Source organism: Protopterus annectens, chromosome 2.part1 (genome assembly GCF_019279795.1).
Source record: "Protopterus annectens isolate FY-2018-M chromosome 2.part1, PAN1.0, whole genome shotgun sequence".
Classification (NCBI taxonomy): Eukaryota; Metazoa; Chordata; order Ceratodontiformes; family Protopteridae; genus Protopterus; species Protopterus annectens.
This window is the reverse complement of record NC_056729.1, coordinates 560331797-560351374: the sequence shown is the minus strand read 5'-3', so window position 1 is coordinate 560351374 and position 19578 is coordinate 560331797. Positions and strand designations below refer to the sequence as shown.

The following is a 19578-nucleotide window of genomic DNA, read 5'->3' as shown; positions in this document are numbered from 1 at the left end:
ACAGCATACCTCTTAACGGGAGACAGGCACCAATTTCTACTACTGCCTATAGTAAATATGAATTGCTGTCGCCTTACCTTTCTCCTCAAGAGACATGCAAGGTTGCAGACAGAAAACAAGGTTTTCAGACCTGTCCTCCTACAACAATAAGGAAAACGTAACTTTAGACAAATTGGTTCGAGTAACAGCTTTTTTTTTTCTTAAACCCTAACCCCCCCTAATTTGGAAGAAAAACTTTCATCCAACTAACAAATCCCCAAACATATTCCATTAAATCCCAGAAGCAAGTAAGAAAAATCCTTTGCTAAGTCGCCTGAAAAGCTGGAATAAAAATTATACAAGGAATCAGAAAGTACAGTTAACTTCTGTTCTGGAAATAAAACACCTCAGGAGGTGTATGAATTCACCAGTTTAATGAAGCCTGCCAAAACTACCTAGTCTTAGCTACATTAAGGGTTAATTCGGACTAAAATTATCTAGTGCATAATTTAAAATGCCATCTGAATACTAACAGACATTGTTATGTTTTTAACTGTATTTGTTACCCAAGTAGGCAGGTTGGTCACAGGGCCCTTTTCAACAACAACCTGGACACTAGGATTACAATTTAATTTAATTTATTTATTTATTTATTTCAGTCTGATAACCTGGTAGATGAGCTTGTCTGTTGACCATTTTCAATCATGACTCTGTTACAGATGTACAACAACATAGCAGTATCCAAATCCACATGACATAAAAAACAAAAGAAAAACAATGGTTGATTCATGATAAAACAGATCCACAAACTGATATTAATATCGCAATCATGATCAGGAAAATAAAACAATTAAAGCTGCTGGAACACATTACTAAGCGCTTTTGTCCAGATCCACCAGACTTCAGAGTTGTACACAAACCAATGACTGGTTTAAATTAATTAGTCAAATGAACTAGTTATTTAATGCTGCTACCTTTGTTTGTATACAACTCTGATGAAGTCTGGTGGATCCAGACAAACATAGCAGTACACCAAGAATCAATAAGACAAGTAGAGAAAGTTGACTTTGTACACGAATAACAAATCTCAAAAATGCATGACCGATATAAAGTAATAGAGATACACGAGTGAAACCGTTACAATAATTTGCATAAGGTATTTACATATAGGTCAGAGTGGCTCATATAAAGATTCAGTATTTAGAAAGTAATACAAGTTTGCAAATGAATAAAATGTAAACTTAGCCAACATCCTAAAAGCAGGTTCACCTGGATTTTTTTCTGCAAACATTGCCCAAGATTCTTTTTGAAAGCTGTCACAACTTCAGCATCTCTCCCTTCTAGATCCTCTCTCGCCAATGGTAAATTTAAACCTAGGTATGACAAGCAGCTTTGTTTCCCTAATCTGGACTACTCTTTAAAATATAAAGGCAATAGTCTAGTGTTACAATTTTAACTAAGAATACTTAGTAGACAAGTGGCTGTGTTATTAAAGGGAAGTCAGTGAGACATCATCTAGGATGCAATGGTGACGATTCATATCAACAAGGACAACAAATCTAAAGTTTATGATACTTGGCGTTATGTGCTGAAAGAAGGGCTACCAATGGCAGGGCATATTCAAGCTTGGAAATTAGCACACTTTTGACTATTGCCATTTATGCTGTTGGGGAGAGAAGATGTGAGAATCTATAACACAGCTTTAGCTGTACGATAGCTTTGGGGGTAACAATATGTTATTATTAAAGTTTATCAAAAATATGCAATACATATATTGAGGTATTTCTGCTCTGTATGTATATAGACACACACACACACACACACACACACACACACACACACACACACACACCTATTTTGACTGAATCACAAATGACTGAACACGCATTAGACTGAAGATAATTTACAAAACACATTTGACTGAAAAAAAGTATCACACCATACATACAGTAAAAATCTTTTTGCACGGGCAGCCCCCTCCTTAATTTTAACTATACAACAGCACAAATATAGAAAAACAGAGAAAAAAATATATAGTGAATCCCTGCTGACACAAATAGGTTTCAGAGAAAACTTCACAACAGCAAACATACCTTTACATTTTTTACAATGACAAAACTAGGATGTATTCTGGTGAAGATGATTTGGGACAGTCAGGAAGATGGCAAAAGGAAACAAAGGCATCCAGCAAAGAGATTGTCCATCTATGTCAGTCATACCTGACTGATGATGGTAGGAGGGTAGTACTGAATTGAGAAAGATGGTGACAGCTGACATCCCATCCCAATCCCATGAAGAAAATGGGGGTTGGTGATGATAAAAACAGGATATATTGAGTACAACTTTTACTGCCATCTTATTTTCCAGATGACTGCAAAAGATGAATTTCAAAACTTTTATATTATCAAGAGTAACTCTAATATTAACAAGTGTTTCGTTAAATACAAGTCAAATAAATAAAGCTTATCTAACAAGTATTAGACTTAGATGTTTTATTTTATTTGTTGCCTAGGGTAGAGGAATAATCTAACGTGGGCCATGTTCACAGTCACCCTACGGATTACAAATAAAATATTACACTGAAGAGGAAATATGCTGATGCTCGGTGTCTGCCTTGTTGACTGGATTGTGAATAAAAAAAAATGTCCATTGTCCAGCTTACTCACCCAGATAAGAAATGTTAAATAAACAAATCAACTTTAACCTCTGACTGGGTTGGTCTTTCCTTTAATCCGTGTACTGTCATTTTCTAATGCAACAAAAACTAGTAGTAAAAAGACAACCACCCTCATAAACAATATTATGAAAAACATGAACCTACTATAACAAAACTGTATTCTTAAGCTTTCTACATACAATGTATCATGAAAGTAAAGATTTTACTTGCCTCAGTTTTGGCATGAATGTGGATGTGGTCATAATTGTACACAAGCATTCTAAGGGAAAAAAAAGGGTGTGTGGGGGGTTACTTACAGTGAGCAAGAGATTAAAAAAAATGGGTACAAGTGATGTCTTTCTAGCTACTATCATATAATATACACTAATTCCTCAATGCTCTCAGACATGAAAATTCCATGTAATGTCACTTTCTTTACTTGTTATAACCTATAAGCTAATTTGTTAACCGAATGCTAACTCTCATTGTATTTACTTCTGAATGAATTTCACTGATTTAAGTGTACTTCACCTTTATAGACTTATCCTTAAAGAACCAATAGACCATGTTACTGCAATTTAAATATATGTATATAGTAACATCTCTTGTACATTACCTTTTACTGTTTGTGTTATGCTCATGATGGGTATTGTATTTTTTAACAATTTTTTATTAACAATAACTGTTTTTTAAGCTTGGACCATTGCAGCTTTCTATGCTGTATTTTGCATGTGTCTTGGAGCTTTACTCCCCGGGCCTCTACTGAAAATGGACATGTATCCAGTTAGACTAGCCTGGTCAACAAATGTAAAATAAAATAAATACTGTGGAGCTTTTCTGTCTAGGCCTCCACTGAAAATGGGCTCCAAATGGCCCAGTGGACTTTCCTGGTAAACAAAGGGTAAATAAATAAACGGGGAAGCTACCTCCACAAAGAGACCAGTCACCAGTGCAGTCCACTGGGGCTTGGTGCTGGGACCTCTCCTACTTGGCATCTACTTCTCTGAAGTAAAAGCCAATACCAGAGCGACTGAGTGAGCCATCCTGCAGGAAGGTTTGTCCCAAACAAGTAACTTGCACCAGAATTACGGTCTGAAATTAAATGCCAAAAATGCATTATTGCATCCTTTGGAAAACTACAACTTTAACAATAAGAACCTAACAGTACACTCAGTTGTGCAGGATTTGGGAATTAATATAACAGTGACATTTCAATCGAGTCCACTGTCATAAGAAAAGTCCTATACTGCACAGCTTATAAACAAAGACATTGCATCTAGCTCTAGAAATGTCACTCTCCCACTTTACTCAGCCTTCATTAGACCACTGAGTATAATGCCCCTTTTGGCCTGTGTCTGTCCAGACAACTGGACTACCCACAGAGATACCTTACTAGAAGAATCAATGCCTAAACAATATGTCCTACACGGACTGCCTCAAAGCCCCTCACTATATTCTGCAACCTATGGTCTGATACGAGGTGACCTATGTCTGGGAGACAAGGCACCCTACCACAGATGGACCTATTGCACATCAGCAAGTGAATTTGCATAAGATATAGTGGCTCCAAGGATCTAAACTTCGTCTACAACATCAAAAGACAGCTTGTAAGAATAGATAGAGCCAATCTAATACCAAACAGGACAGGTTAATTCATGCAATTAAAGGGAACTATCTAGGCTTATAATGGCCCACAACGGCAGCTAACATTTACTTATAATATGACCATGAAGAGCTGCTACTAATTATGCAAGTACAACACATGAATTCAGTGCTAGGAATCTTATGATCACTAGAATTTGCAAAACTAAAACATGTTTGTAATTTTATACAAACAATAAAACTGCGGTCAAATTTTCAATACAATTTAGGGAGAAAATGAAAATCAGAAAATAAAAGACTACATTGTACGCGTATACTGTTTTCAAGTAAAAATTCTAAAGCTCTAAAAACGTACCTAAATACGTAAACTCATGAAATAATTTTCTTGCTTTCCAATGTTTAACACAGGGTACTATACTGCGCGCCGCCATATTCATCAAACACCACTGCCTGCTGGGATGGAATCTACCACATTACCCGAGAGCTAGTCAAATGTTTTCCATATAAAATCAGTAAACGCTTAAGAGTAAAACTTGATTTTGCATATGAATATATGTATAGTATTAATTTCCAAGTTTATACTCTACATGTAAGAAGGAGATGCTTCACGGGACTCACGTTACAAAAGCAACACATTCCCGATTGTCTTATTTCTAACTTCCCCATTAGGTTGCCTGATTTATAGTAATCCATCCAAAGCAGTTGTGGTACTTCACGTGTTTTGGTTGAAGTATTACAGTTAAGTAGTAGAGTACTATGTAATGTTAAGCAAAGTTTTTATATATCTCTAGATTTACTGGATTTTATACATTTTCATAATGTTGATGAGTAAAGACGTTCCGTGGAGACGCTTAAATAGTATCTCTTTTAGAATCTTTTCTACGGATGACATTAGGTAAATTGTTTGTATTATTAGTATATAGATAATTTGCATATTGTACATTTTTAGTTTTCTTTCTTTTGCGTACAAAAATTATGGATTATACTATTTTGTATGAAGTGTTTAATTCTTTGGTTAGGTTGTTTTATAGTTTACTGTATTTGGTAGGGGTGTAAGTTTGTAAAGCAGAACGGGGCTACACGTTCCTATTATATACGGCGTAAAGCTTGTAGTACGGTTTGCACAAGATTTATGCATGTTGCGCATTTTGTGCATACCTGATAATCATAGCCGGTTTTAGGCACCAGCGAACCCTGCGGTCGCTGGGGGCCCCCAACCACAGCAAGTTATCTTATCCTGATATTTTGTCACATCTGTAAAACCAACCAAAGTTAGTGCAGCAGTCTTGCATACTTAAACTATGAGGGTAATAACTCTTATTTATATCTCCTTTAAAATTCAAAGATATTTCTGGTTGTAGTAATGGTGTTTTGTCAAGTAACAGGCATCAGCATGCCATTAAATATTTTACTACAGACATAGTGCTCCTGGCTTAGTTAAACCCTGCTTTTGGACATTTTCTCCACTAAAACTAACTACATAGCCAGCTTTTAGTCCCTGCAAAACCATGGCTGCAGGGGCCCCTTAATCATCTTTGTCTGTGTGGGGCCCCACAAAAGCTGCTGCTGACTGGGTAAAATGAGGAATGAAAAATGCATTAATTTCCTAATTATGCTCTTTAACATGAACAGGGCTGTGATATGACCCTATTAGGATGAAGATGATAATGAACATGAACAATATAAGCACTAGAAGGATCAGCAGCCCAGAGTGACTTACCTTAGTGCAAACTTTTTTAAGAAGAGCTAATGTTTCCGATCAGGGATAGTTTCTCTTTCAGGTAGTTTTATAACTAATACCAGAACACCAGATACTATAACTCAATTTCTTTACTTAAGAATTCAGTATAATTCCCAAAAATAATAGAATAAATGCTCAGAATCATAAATATGTTTAAATTTCTAATTCACTTAAAAAATTACTAGAATAACATATTTTGCATCAACATCTATTTTTGGACAATAAGTATAAAACTCAGATGTCTGGATTGATTGACTGTAATCCTGAATGATTTACCAGCAAATCAGACTTTAAGGATAAAGCAAAAGTATGAACAAAATCAGGGAAGGTCTGTGAAAGTAGGGACAGTGACAAGTATGCATTACTCCTCGATGAAATAAATCTTACTGCTTCTGCTGTTTGACAAATGCTAAACAGCAGTGACTAATATGGTGTGGCAGTACCAATGTTGCACAAGGCATTGCTGTTTGCTGAAATAAGTACATAACTAGTACTGCTGTGGCTTATGCATGTTAGTGTGTGTGTGTGTGTGTGTGTGTGTGTAAAAACATCACTGATTTTTATCTGTGCAAGCACCCAATAAAGCCAGGACACAGACATTATTCTTGTGCATCAGTAAAAAATGTACCTAACAAGTAATTATATTTCAAAGTAAGACATAACATATATCACAGAACATTCCGACACTTAGATATTCTTGGAGTTTGGTTGCCTCCACTCACCAGACTGTCTAAATGGATAATGGGGACTCCCTTTATCATCCTTGCCTCTATGGGGCCCCCACCAAAGCTGTTGCTTGTTGGAGAAAAATGTGTCAATTTTCTGAATACGCTGTTTAACCTGAATGGTGCTGAGATATGACCCTTTTAGGATAAAGCTAATAATAGCCTCTGTTTACAACCACACCCATTCTAAAACCAGCCCTGTTGAAATGTGTGTGTGTGTACATAAGCTGCTCCGGGTTATGAGGGGCTGGAGATTGTGTGGATATTACATCTTTGATTTTCATCACAGTCTAACCTTAGAGATGAAGTCATTATAGCTTGTGTTTGAGCTGAGGGCAGTGTTTCTCACAGACCTCAGAGGTGTACAAAGAAGGTTACTATAGCTTGTGTGAGAGGTGTACTGTCTAGGAGCAACAAATTTGAATATTACTGAAATCATTCTCACAATCACGTACTAGGCACATATACATGTGGCTACCTTTGACGGCTGGGGTGAAGAACATGCTTATGTATATGTATATCATCAGTCACTTGAAATATATGACAAAGGCAATTTAAATCTCTGCTTTCATCCCAGTCTAACACCAGAGGGATGCATAGGCAGTGACTTGTCTTTTTTAGAGGGTTAGGGAGGTAAGCAGTATTTCCAGAGAAGACTTAAATATTCTCACAACTACTGGCTTGTTAGTTTACTCTAAGCTACAATTTTGTCAGCTTTGAAAATTAAGCCTTGGGCACAAATTATGCCTTGAAAGAAAAAAATAAGACTGACATTCTTTTTTCTTCATAATTTTATTTTAGGCAACCATTAGAGTAAAATGTTGAGAAAATGCTCTAAAATGCATCCCAGACCATCTGTAAACCTGTGGCTTCTTGGGCCCTGATTTGAGTTATTTCCTAAATGGTTATTACTGGGCTGTCTTGTTCAGGAAAGGTGTGTTGAAGGATGCAAGGAAAACTAAAGCTGAACCACAACAGCGATTTTTTCCTTAATCATAATTTCTGTTCAAGCTATTATTGGATGAAAAGGTTGTGTAAAATGCACTTCAGAGCATATAGAAAGTTATGGCTTCTTGAATAACCTTAGTGTATGGCAAAATGTGAGAAAAAAAAAAAAGTAATGTGAATGGTATGGGGAAGCACAAAGAAGGACTCTGAGGTGAGGACTGTAGGGTGTGTGTGTTTTGGGGGGGTGTTGAAATGTAGGCCCAGTAATCATTTCACTTTAAGTCCAGACCTGTACATAGACTTGTTGCAATGTATCACTGTTGCAGCTAAGTGCCAGTAACTCTAACTGCCTCTTTGTTAGACAGCTCAACATAGTGATAGTGTGATACATAGGCCTGTTGTAATGTAAAAGCTTGTAGCTGCAGGTCTGTCTGTGGATACTACTCCTAAAAGTTTGCAGCATGAAATAAAGGGTTGCTTAGGATGGATGGCATTGTTAGGATGATACTTCTACTGGAAGTGCCTAGGGGGCCCCCAACTTGACACTTGCTGGGGGCCCCCAAAATGATAACACCGGCCCTGCTGATAATAAAGTAATAGAGGTATATACTCACACACACACACCTTATCTGTGTACTGTCTGTTGATGAGTAAAGTCATCTTTGTTTGAGTAAGGCGGGTTTTTATGTTAAAATCAAATAAGTAGTGGTTTATTGTACTTAGACGTCCAGTGATGTAGTGAGCAATTTTACTTACCTGGATGCAAGTGTCCAAGTGCAATCTTATTTGTTTCAGTACATTATCGCTGTTTTTTTTCTATTTGCCATCTAGCATAAGTAGTTAAGGATACCGTCTTTGCTTTACTGGGTAGGAGGGCTAGTCCAGGAATCATTTTCAGCCATGACCCGAAGTCAAAGAGCATTTACACCGTTCAACATACAGTTGTTGCGATGCTGTAATACTGAGAAAGGTCATGCAGGCGTACACAGACAAGTAATTTTACTACAAATGTAGTCATAGCCGGCTTTGGGGGTCCCCAAACAACAAATTATATTATCTTGATATTTTCTAATATGTCTTATCAAACCAACAGCTAGTACTGCTTCTTCTTCTTCTTTCGGCTTTTTCCCGGTTAGAGGTTGCCACAGCGGATCATCTGTCCGCTCATGACTGGCAGTGGAGTTTTACGGTGTCGAGTTGCCAGCCCGTTGCCCAGCCTTCCACAGAAGGCACACACTCACACCTAGGGCCAATTTAGAGTGTCCAATCCACCTACTGCATGCCTTTGGGATGTGGGAGGAAACCCACGCGACCACAGGGAGGACATGCAGAATCCGCACAGAAGGCACCCCAGCCGAGAATCGAAAATAAACCATGTGGTTAATATATCTTATTTATATCGCCTTTAAAATTCAGATATATCTGGTTATAGTAACAGTGTTTTATCAAGCAACAGTTTTCACAATTCCATTAAATATTTTGCCACTGACATAGTGCCTCTGGCTTAGTTAAACCCTGCTGGTGGGCATTCTGTCCACTAAAACTAACATGTCCAGCTTTAGGTACCTGCAATACCCATGGCTGCAAGGGGGGCCACTTAATCATCTCTGACTGTGTGGAGGCCCCCACAAAAAGCTGCTGCTGACTGGGGAAAAATGAGGAGAAAAAATGCATTGATTTCCTGATTATAATATGAACAGGGCTGTAATGTGATCCTTTTTTGGATAAAACTGCTAATGAACATAAACAAAGTAAGCACTAGAGAGACTGATCTCAGTGCAAACCTTGGATTTTAAGAAGAGCTGATGTTGCTGATCTACAAGGATTTTTTTTCTTTTAGAAAGTTTTATAAATACTGGCAGAACACCAGGTACTATAACTCCCAATTTCTTTGCTGAAGAATTCAGCGCAATACCAGTAATAGAAAAAAGGCACAACATCAGGAAAACATTTTCATTATTATCTAATTCAATTACAAAGTTAATAGAATAACACCTTTTGCATCAGCATGCAAGAAGTAATTATGTTTCAAAAGTAATTCATAAAATATATCACAGAATATTCAGACTCTTAGGTCTTCTAAGAGTCTGGGAGGCCCGCACTCCCCAGACTGTATAAATGGATACAGAGGGTTCCCTTAATCATCCTTGACTTTGTAGGGGCCCCACAAAAGCTGTTGCTCGTTTGGGAAAAGTGAGAAAAAATGTATTCATTTTCTGATTATGCTCTTTAACATGAACAGGCTGTGATATGACCCTGTTAGGATAAAGCTGACAGTGGCCTCTCCTCTCAACTGCACCTATTCTAAAACCTGCCCTGCACAGATGTGTGTGTACAGAAAGATGCTGTAGGTTTTGTGTGTGCGTGTGTGTATGTGTGTGTGTGTGTGTGTGTGTATATATATATATATATATATATATATATATATATATATATATATAGGGGTTGTATGGTTTTTACTTAACTTAATTTTCATTGTAGTCAAGCCTTAGAGGTGTGCATATAAGTTCATTATAGTTTGTTGTGCACATGAGGTCATTATAGCTTGTGTTTGAGCTCAGGAAAGTGAGGTCATTGTTTCTTTTTCTTTTGTCAAAGAAATCAGAGATGTACAAAGCAGGTTACTGTAGCTTGTGTAGAGGCAATGTATTTAGGAGCAACAACACAGAATGCATTACTGTAATCATTTTTTTTCACTTTTCTCATAATCGCACTTTAGGCATTTACACAGGTGACTGCCTTTTGGCATTAGAAATGGAGGCATGTTTTGTATGTATGTCAGCAGTCACTTGAAATACATGACTGTGGCAATTTGAATCTTTGTTTTCTTCCCAGTCTAACACCAGAGGGATGCATAGGCAGTCATTTTAGGGGGTTAGGGAGACCGGCAGTTCCTAGATAGGACCTATATATCCAGATAACTGGCTTACTAGCTTATTATGAGGTACTCTTTTTGTTCTTTTTGAACACTAAACCTTGGTTACGTTTTCTGTCTTCACTAAAAGAAAAAAAAATAAGACTGAAATTCTTTTCTTATTCGTATATATTTTTTAGTTCACTGTTGGATTAAAAGGCTGGGAAAATGTTCTGAAATACATCCCCATACCATCCATAAGCCTAAAGCTTCTTGGGCACTGGCTAATTTCAGTTATTTACTAAGTGGTTATTACTGTGTTGTCTTGGTCAGGATAGGTGTGTTGAAAAGATGCAAGGAAAACTAAAGCTGAGCAACCACACAATTTCTTTCCTCAATCATAATTTCTGTTCAAGCTCTTATTGGATGAAAAGGCTGTGTAAAAAGGAAAAAAAAAACTTTAAAATGCACTTCAGAGCAGATAGGAAGTTATAGCCTCTTGAAAAAGCTGAAGGGTAAGGCAAAATGTGAGAAAAAGAAGAAACAATGTGCATGGTATGAGGAGCTCAAGATGGGGGGGGGGGCAGGTAAAGACTGGAGGGTGTGTGTGTGGGGGGGGGGCTGAAGCAGTAGGCCTAGGGTGCCATTTCACCCAAGTCCAGACCTATACATAGAGTTGTAATGTATCATTGTTGCAACTAAATGCCAGCAACTGTAAATGTCCCTTTGTGAAATTGGCCAACATAGTGTGGTACACATCATTTCAAGTTTGCTGTCTTAGAAAGGGTAAACTATAATATCAGGGGAGGAAATCTAAAGGCATATATAGCGGCTAGTGCGGCTAAATGACAAATTTTAACTGACGCTTCCACAAAACCAGGATTAAATGAATATATATCATTAAGACCATTCCTAGCATAAAGTATTTTATTTCATTGATGCACTTTATGATATATTGAGTTAATTGAATTGATCTATAGTCCCACTTTGTCACAAATGCATTTAATTGTATTTTTTACATATATATATCCTATATATATATATATTATATATATTGTACATAAATATATTTTTTAAATTATAGCAATTAAATACCACTCATCATATTAAATACATTTCAGTATTTGGTACTTTTATTATATTTATTACAAATCAATTGATATGTCATTTTTCATAATACCATTTCTATTATAAATATTTATTATCAATGTTTTTATTTAACAACAACAATATGGACAGACCTATTTTCTACTAAAGCAATTTTATTTTATATTACATTTTGACCATATTTTAGACAAGATTTGAAACATTATAGAAACTATAATTTACACTATTTAATAGAGCACATATGTTTTATTTAGAGCATTTATTCATCAATATGCACATTGTCAATTTGTATTGATAGGTTAAATAGTTTGGCATATGTAATTGTTTATTTTGCTTATTTTGTTTTTATGCTTTTATCATATGTTTTAATTATACGCAATTTACACATGCATTTCCATGTTTTTTTTAAAAAATGTACGAGTGCAATTAAACATTTAGCTCATTATTTTGGTCTATGCCTATGGAAAGGCAATTATACACTACAGGATTCAATTATACTATAATATATACAATGTATTTGCAAGTTTCATCTACAATTTAAACATTACTAGTACACCATATTATTCAGCATCTAAAATAGGAGGTTTTATACTGTAAAAAAAAATTCATTTTATATGTTAATACTGGCATTGTACATTGGAACATATTGTATATTTGTCTTTATCTGAAATATGAACTAAATGATAGTCAAGAGATGTATAGAAAATATAGAATGAATATCACTTTAAATCTTTGTTAAAAAATTGGCGCCAAAAAGTCTATAAAATGTTTTATACTATGTTAGTATGCGATCCTGAAGAAGTCCACGATTGAGTGGATGAAAGCGCTTAATCGCAATTTACATCTGTTATTGGTTTTGATTGAACTGCACAGGATTATCGGAGTGCTTTTCACATTTTTTTATTTTTCGTTCAGCTGGTTGTGTTAAATAAAAGGGTGTATTAAAGCTTCGCTGGTTATTGGCGTATTTCTCTTGGTTCACGTGAGTTGGAGTGGTACACGGGCCTGTTGTAATATGAGAGTACTGTAGCTACAGGTCAGTCTGTGAGCAGCACTCCTAATAGTTTGCAGCATGAACTAAAAGGTTGCTTAGGAAAGGTGGCAGTGACAGGGTCATACATAGATGGGAACAGCCCAGGGAGCCTGCAGCTTGACATCTGCTGGGGGCCCCCAAAATGCTAATACCAGCCCTGAATGTGGTGCGCTTTCAGTGAATTGAAATAAATTATTTATTAGTCATTGCATAGTGCATAAAGTGTCATGGGCATAAGTAGTTGACCATAGACTAGACATTTGCCTACACAGGTGTTGTGTATATTTACACCTTCGTGATTGAGCGGATGGGTCAAGATAGGAAGTAAGATGGACTGTTTAGTGCATGTCTGAGCTTCTTGTTTGGTCTTGTACCTGTTGTGTATAAGTATTCTTATTTGTAGTCCTTATGGAGAGATTTGAGTAGCTGTTACTTGTTTCTGGATGTGTTGTGAAAGAACTTGGTTACGTTGCATGAACCTTGTTATATGAAAATGAGGATTATGTTACATAATCCTTGCAGCTCTCTCCCACTCCTTTAACCCTATTTCATCCTTCCTTTTCTTATCTTGTCATCACCTTACTTGCTGCCTTTCATTCATCATACTTCCCTTTTCTCTTTTGCATCTCTCTGTCACACTTCTTATTCTTTCTTCTTCTCTTTCCTCTGCATGCCTTTCTTTCTTTCTTTTCTCCCCATGGTATCCTTCTCCTGCAACTGCTCTCACTTAGTCTTCTAATGTCTTCCTGTCTATCTATATAATGACATGCTGCCATCTCTGTCATTATGGCTTCGTTATCCAAAAAGCTTTGGTTACCATAATTCCATGTTTTGACATTGTAAACTACTTCTTTAACTAAATGTTGTATGTTCTTCTATCTGTAAATATTTATATTTATATATACGTATTTATTTAACATTTGTTAACTGGGAAAGTCTACCTGGGACAGAGTCCATTTTCAGTGGAGGCCAGGGAGAAACACTTCATATACATATACATGCAAATATGTTTTGTTCATTTCTTATGTGAAACTTTTTACCCTGATTGTCAGCAAGTGGTCCATTGTGATCAATGCAATACCCCGGTAAACAAATATAAATAAAATAAACTTTTTGCATTTCCCTGATTTAATGCCATATATAGACATAGACTGCGGTGGTAGTGCTGCGGTAGCGTTATCGCCTCACAGTTAGATGTTGCCCATTCAATTCTCAGTGTCTTTTGTGTGGCGACATGCGTGAATGGGTGTTCCTTCGTTGAAGGTTGTGTGTTAGGCCCGGCAAGCCAGCACATAAAACTCTACTGCCAATCATTAGCGGACCGGAGTTCCGCTGTGGCGACCCCTAACCGGGAAAAGCCGAAAGACGCAAACAAATAGACAAGTTGAAACAGCATGACTATGTATCACTCAGCTGCTTAACTAAGATCTGTACCATTCTGCACTAGAGCTGCGCTGCTGGTTTAAGCTTAGAGAAGGCTCTTTCATCTAGTGCTGTAGTGAGTTGTGGCCTAGAGAGACAGACAGCTACTCCTTGCAGTCCTCCACAAATTATGTAGTTTCCTCTAAGGTGAAGTGTGTGTGCTAGCAGTGTGCATTAGGAGCAATTTAGAAGTTTATGAATGAGGCAGTTTAGTAGAAAAGTGGCTCTAGCAGTTATTGGCAGCTAGCTGTCCTTTTCTAGTGAGTTGCATTATTGTTTCCTGGTGCTTCCTAATTTAGGAATCTACAGATTTATATGTTGCTGTTTGTAGAGTATGAGTGTTTTGAGCCAATTTTACTGCAAACAGTGGTAGCCAGAATTCTTCTTTTGGCATTGTCATTTGTAAGTCTAACACTTTTTTGGGCTCAAGTGGGAGAAGGTAAATGTGCCAGCTTCGAGTGACTTTAGTGCAGTTTTTGTGATCACTTGTATGTGTGGTACAAAAGTGAGTTGCTGATGAAAATAATGCTTCAGAAACTTTTTGTTTTGTGACAGTAAATAATGCCTAAGAATCTTTTGTTTTGTTATAATAGGATGTGATACGCTTTAGTAGTCAGCGATGTTCAATGTAGGGATAGGTTTGAGTTTTGATGAATGCCAAGTAACACGCACGGGTGTTTTTGCAGTTTAATACAAGCTGCATGTCATCCAGCGGCTTTATAGTGCACTGATTGTAGCTTTTCTTGTAGCTGTAGTTTTGATTTAGCTGAAAGTAATATGATTATATCATTTGTGTAGAGGGTACATTTAAGCTTTGGTACCTCAAAAGGTCAACTGTTAAAGGATATGGAGGACAGAAGAGGTCCTAATATTGAACCTTGTGGTACTCCTGCAGATAAGATAGTCATTTGTAGATGTTTTTGCGTCATGTGTGAGAGTAAATACCATATTGGTTAGATGTGCTGTAAACTGATGTCAGCCTGTCACCTATAACAAAACTGGCTAGTGTTTTAAGTAGAAAGATGTGCTTGACTAACCCAATTTCACTTTTCGGATCTATGAGTAGAGCACTTGATATTCACCTTTATTCTTGGTCTCATATATGAAGTTAGTTGCAGTTGTTAATGCAGTTTATAAACTCTTATTTATTATGAAAACCACTCAGTAAAAAGTGCTAGAAAAATTCAGCCAAGTTAGTCTTTACTGTGTGATATCTTAAACCTCCTGTAGTGGAGGCCCATGGGATATATGGAAATGACCCCAAAGAACATACTAGCATTTCAACTACATGGCTTCTGAATGTCCGTGACTTTACTTTTAAGTCTTTATGGGTACATTCAGGGCAATAAAGCCAAAGCCAAACCCCACTACCTGTAGACTTGCCATGTTTCAGAATTTTTGTGACCTTGTCAGTGGAACATAAGTGGATTTTTTAGCTATACTTGAGAAACGCAGGGCTTAAAACACAGCTTATGCTCATAAATATTAAGGCTGCCATTCTGATTGTAGTTCATACTTTTGTTATATGCTCTATTAATTGTTAATACAGTTTTTCCAGCTCCTATTTCAGCAGTTAACTGTACAATTTTAGTAATTGCTGCTTGTAAATGGCAAAGAGAAAAGGTCATTTGACATATTACTGTATGGAATTGTTAAGTAAGATTTTACTGTACGTTGTCCAATGGCTTACTTAATGCTGAATGGAAATGTTATGTATTTCTGTCTTGTTTGTTTATATCTGTCATCCTTGTTGTCCTTACCCGCATAGCCTGGGTCATGGCTGAAAAGGATCTTCATATCATCTCACTTAACCTGGTTAACACAATTTAAGTAAATAAAAATAAAGAGCTTAGTACTTCAACAGACTTGGGAGCTCAGCTAACCTTGCATAATCTTATAACTCATTCCAAGACATATAGGCCTTTGAATAGGTAGGGGGAAACTTACTGTTAACTGGTAGTGTTAAAAATGATTATTTCTTTGTACTAAGTTGCTGTTACACCTGTTAGCTTTGTAAACTGAAATTGTTAATCCATTGGATATTGACTGGAATTAGACATTGTTCACAGAAACTTGTATCACCTTCCATAGATAGAACTTTTGCATTTCACTGCTGTAGTGCCATTCATAGAGAAGTTGAAGCTCCCTGCATGTTGCTGGACTGCGCTGAAGTAAACATTTTCATAACTGTTTATTGTTCAAGACTTGCAAGATGGCTGCACACAGATCAACAGATTAATTTCGGCTCTCCCATTGGGGGGGGGGGGTGAGAGATAAGGGCCAGTAAATTGACAGTTTTAATAAATTCAGTTACTGGCTAGTAAGTACACTGTCTGGATACCAGTAAAGAAAAAACTTAGAGAGCCTCAAAGAAAATAGTTCAAGCTCTAGCTTTGATGCAAGACATTGCTTCCAGTAATCAAGAGGGGGAAAAATCAAATGTGCTCAAAGCTGATGAAAGTAAAGGAAACATTGAAGGAGTATATCAACTTAAATAAAAGGCTGGAAAAAATGGAAGAAGCATTTAACAGATGCCTTGGACCAGTTGGTTGACACCCCCACAAGAGACAAAACTATCTTGGACTTGGTATTAACCAGCATGATTAACTACTGCAGCATCCATACAGTGTCATCATCCCTGGTAAGATCAGACCACAAAGCATAAAGTCACCAACTACCCTGAGCCCCCCCCCCCCACCCAGTTAGGGTCAAACAAAAAAACTTCTCCAAAGCTGATTACAGCCTCATGAGGGAAGGCATAAACAGCTTCATGGTCCCCTCCCCCTCCATAGGAACTGGCACATATGTCCAATCCTGCACCAAAGTACTGTATGACCATTTATACAGCTGCATGGAATCAGGAATACCAGACAGGACGAAATCATCCACGTCTACAAAGACATGCATCTGGAGCGTTTCTCCATGGGCCTTTGCTGAAAATTGGCTTTGTTCCAAGTTGGACTTTCCCAGTAAACAAATGTTTGAATAAATAAATAAAATAAAGTAAACATGTCTGACGGACATCTACATTAAATAAACTCTATAAAAAAGGGAAAAAAATTGCTGTCCAGGACCAAGAAGGAGCAGTCTCTCCTTAGCCTGAACAAGCAAGTAAGAGCACTAGTGAAATCCTCCAAAACAAACTTCAAACTGGCCACATCTACTAAAGACAATCATAAGGCCTTCTTCACATATATGTCTGCAGTCTCAAGGGAAGCACCCAGATCTGCTCAGAACTTGTGGTCAAGGACACCACATACACAAACGCTGTAGATCTAGCCAACCTGCTGGCAGGTTCAGTGAAAACTTCACTACTCTGCCCCCCCCCCCCCCAACAGTAAGACAGGACATCCCCAGTACCTGCTCCCCTCCCCTTATCTCTAGGGAGCAAGTCATCACTGCCCTCTCAAAGGCAAAAAATACAGCCTCTCTAGGACCCAATAACATCCCAGGCTGCATCCTATATGAACTGTGGCAGGAACATGCAGCACCATTAGGCTCCCTATTCAACCAAAGCCTGAGTACTGGCTTCTTCCCAGCCGAGTGGAGGACCCCTTTGCACAAAGGTGGAGCATCCACCGATCCAGGAAATTACAGACCCATCGGCTTAACTAGCCTGATCTGCAAGGCCATGGAGCGGATTATGATGGACCTCATTAGCAAGGCCATTGGCAACCTCTAGACACTTGATCCCACACAGTTTGGTTTTGTCAAGGGGAGGTCATGCCTGTTAAATTTGATCGACTTCTTTTAGACAGTCACCAAGGCCATAGACGAGGGAAAGATGGTGCGCACTGCCTACCTTGACCTGGTCAAAGCCTTCAATACTATTCCCCACTCTGGTATAATAGATAAACTCTCTCAACTAGGCATCAATCCATATGTTACCAGATGGGTGGAAAACTGGCTCACTGATGGAACCCACCTAGCCAAAATAGGGGAAGCCAGCTCAAGTAGTAGACCCATAGCAAGCGGTGTACCCCAGGGATCGGTCTTGGGGCCTCTGCTGTTTGAGATATACTTTTCGGAGGTGCAAGCCAAATCTAGTGGGCTATGGCTGACCAAGTTTGCAGATGACTGCAAGCTGGGTGCTGTCATAAAGTCCCCTGGTGATGTGGACATCCTCCAAGAGGGTCTCACCTAAACAGATGACTGGTGCCAGAAACTTGGCCTCAGATGGAATGCCAAAAAATGCATCATCATCCCTTTTGGGGAGAGTGACATCCCCACAAATTATCACATTGCATGCTTAGGACTTTACTATCAGTCAGTCATGAGGGGCATAGGCACCCAGGTTGATAGCAAACTGACTTCTGACCACCATATTGCCTCCGTTGTATGGAAAGCTTTCTACATGGCCCACCTCTTTAGTAAGGGTATCTCATCCAGGGAAAAGGTGGTCATAGCATCCCTGTATTTCTCCCTTGTAAGACCCATTATTGAGTACAGTACCTCTTTTGGCATGTACCTCACAAAGCACATGCAGCAGCTGGAGAGACCACAGAGGTTTCTCACCTGGAGAATCCAGGGCCTCAAACATCTACCCTACACAGGCTATAAGCCCTGTCCCTCTACTCAGTCTCCTACAGACTCCTGAGAGGTGACCTCTGTTTGGCATACAGAGCAATCTCAGACCCTGCCCTGATGGGACTGCTGCATATCAGCAAGTCAGGCTCCACTTGAGTAACCTGCATGCACGACCTCAGCCTGGTCTGTGACATCAATAGGACTTATTGGCAGGACAGATTTGTGTCCCAAAGGCTCCCCCTTTTGTAGAATAGACTCCCTTTCCACGTAAAGCAGAGTACCTCATTAACCCTTTTTAAGCGCAACCTGGATAATTGGATGGGGAACAGAAAATACAGCCCAGGGATTTTACCTATGTCCCTGCTGGACAGTGGTATAGGGTGCTGACTTGTTGGAACATGGGCTAAATTCTTGGCTAGGCTTAATAAGGGCCTCAGGGCTGGTAGCGTAGTAACTTTCTATTATCCTATGAACAGCTATTCAGGTTAAGAAATAAAACTGCAAAAGTCAGTGGTTGAAATGAAGAAAACGCTAACTGAGTATGAGACTGCTCAATAAAAGCTTTTTCAAAAAATGGTAGTGTTTGAGGACAGAGTGCACAGGGAAAACCTGTGATGCTCTGCTGTACCAGAGAAACTGGAAGGAGCAGACTGTATTAATTTTGTAAAGTGCAAATAAAAGAGTGAACTGGTACTCCACAACATGATTTGTTAATTGAAATGGCAGATTTTGTGTATGCTCCAAACCTAGTCATGAGAAAGCTGCTGAGACATATATTAATAAAGATGCAATCACACAGTCAAAGAGAGTCGATCCTGACAAAACTGTGGCAGATTGGCAAAGTATTAAAAGTTGGAGACAGTAGAATATTTCTGGAAAATTATTATTCACTGAACATCAGGCATAAGAGAAGCAAATTTATCCCTGCAACTGGGGAATGTCAAGAGAGACAGGTGTGAGATTCAAGATACTATTTCCAGCTGT

The 19578-nt window shown here is 38.1% G+C and overlaps 2 protein-coding genes across 2 annotated transcripts in view; one reads left to right on the top strand and one right to left on the bottom strand.

Moving 5' to 3' along the window:
* The window catches only part of PTCD3 (pentatricopeptide repeat domain 3), a 1733015-nt gene extending 1730102 nt beyond the window's left edge, over window positions 1-2913 (bottom strand). Inside the window, exon 1 of the mRNA XM_044063464.1 lies at window positions 2867-2913. Within this exon, the coding sequence (XP_043919399.1) occupies window positions 2867-2898 (32 nt within the window). The 5' untranslated portion in view covers window positions 2899-2913. The remainder of the gene's footprint in view (window positions 1-2866) is intronic.
* A 2031-nt stretch (window positions 2914-4944) lies between these two features.
* The window catches only part of POLR1A (RNA polymerase I subunit A), a 2269619-nt gene continuing 2254985 nt past the window's right edge, over window positions 4945-19578 (top strand). Inside the window, exon 1 of the mRNA XM_044062330.1 lies at window positions 4945-5132. Coding sequence (XP_043918265.1) covers window positions 5056-5132 — 77 coding nt within the window. The 5' untranslated portion in view covers window positions 4945-5055. The remainder of the gene's footprint in view (window positions 5133-19578) is intronic.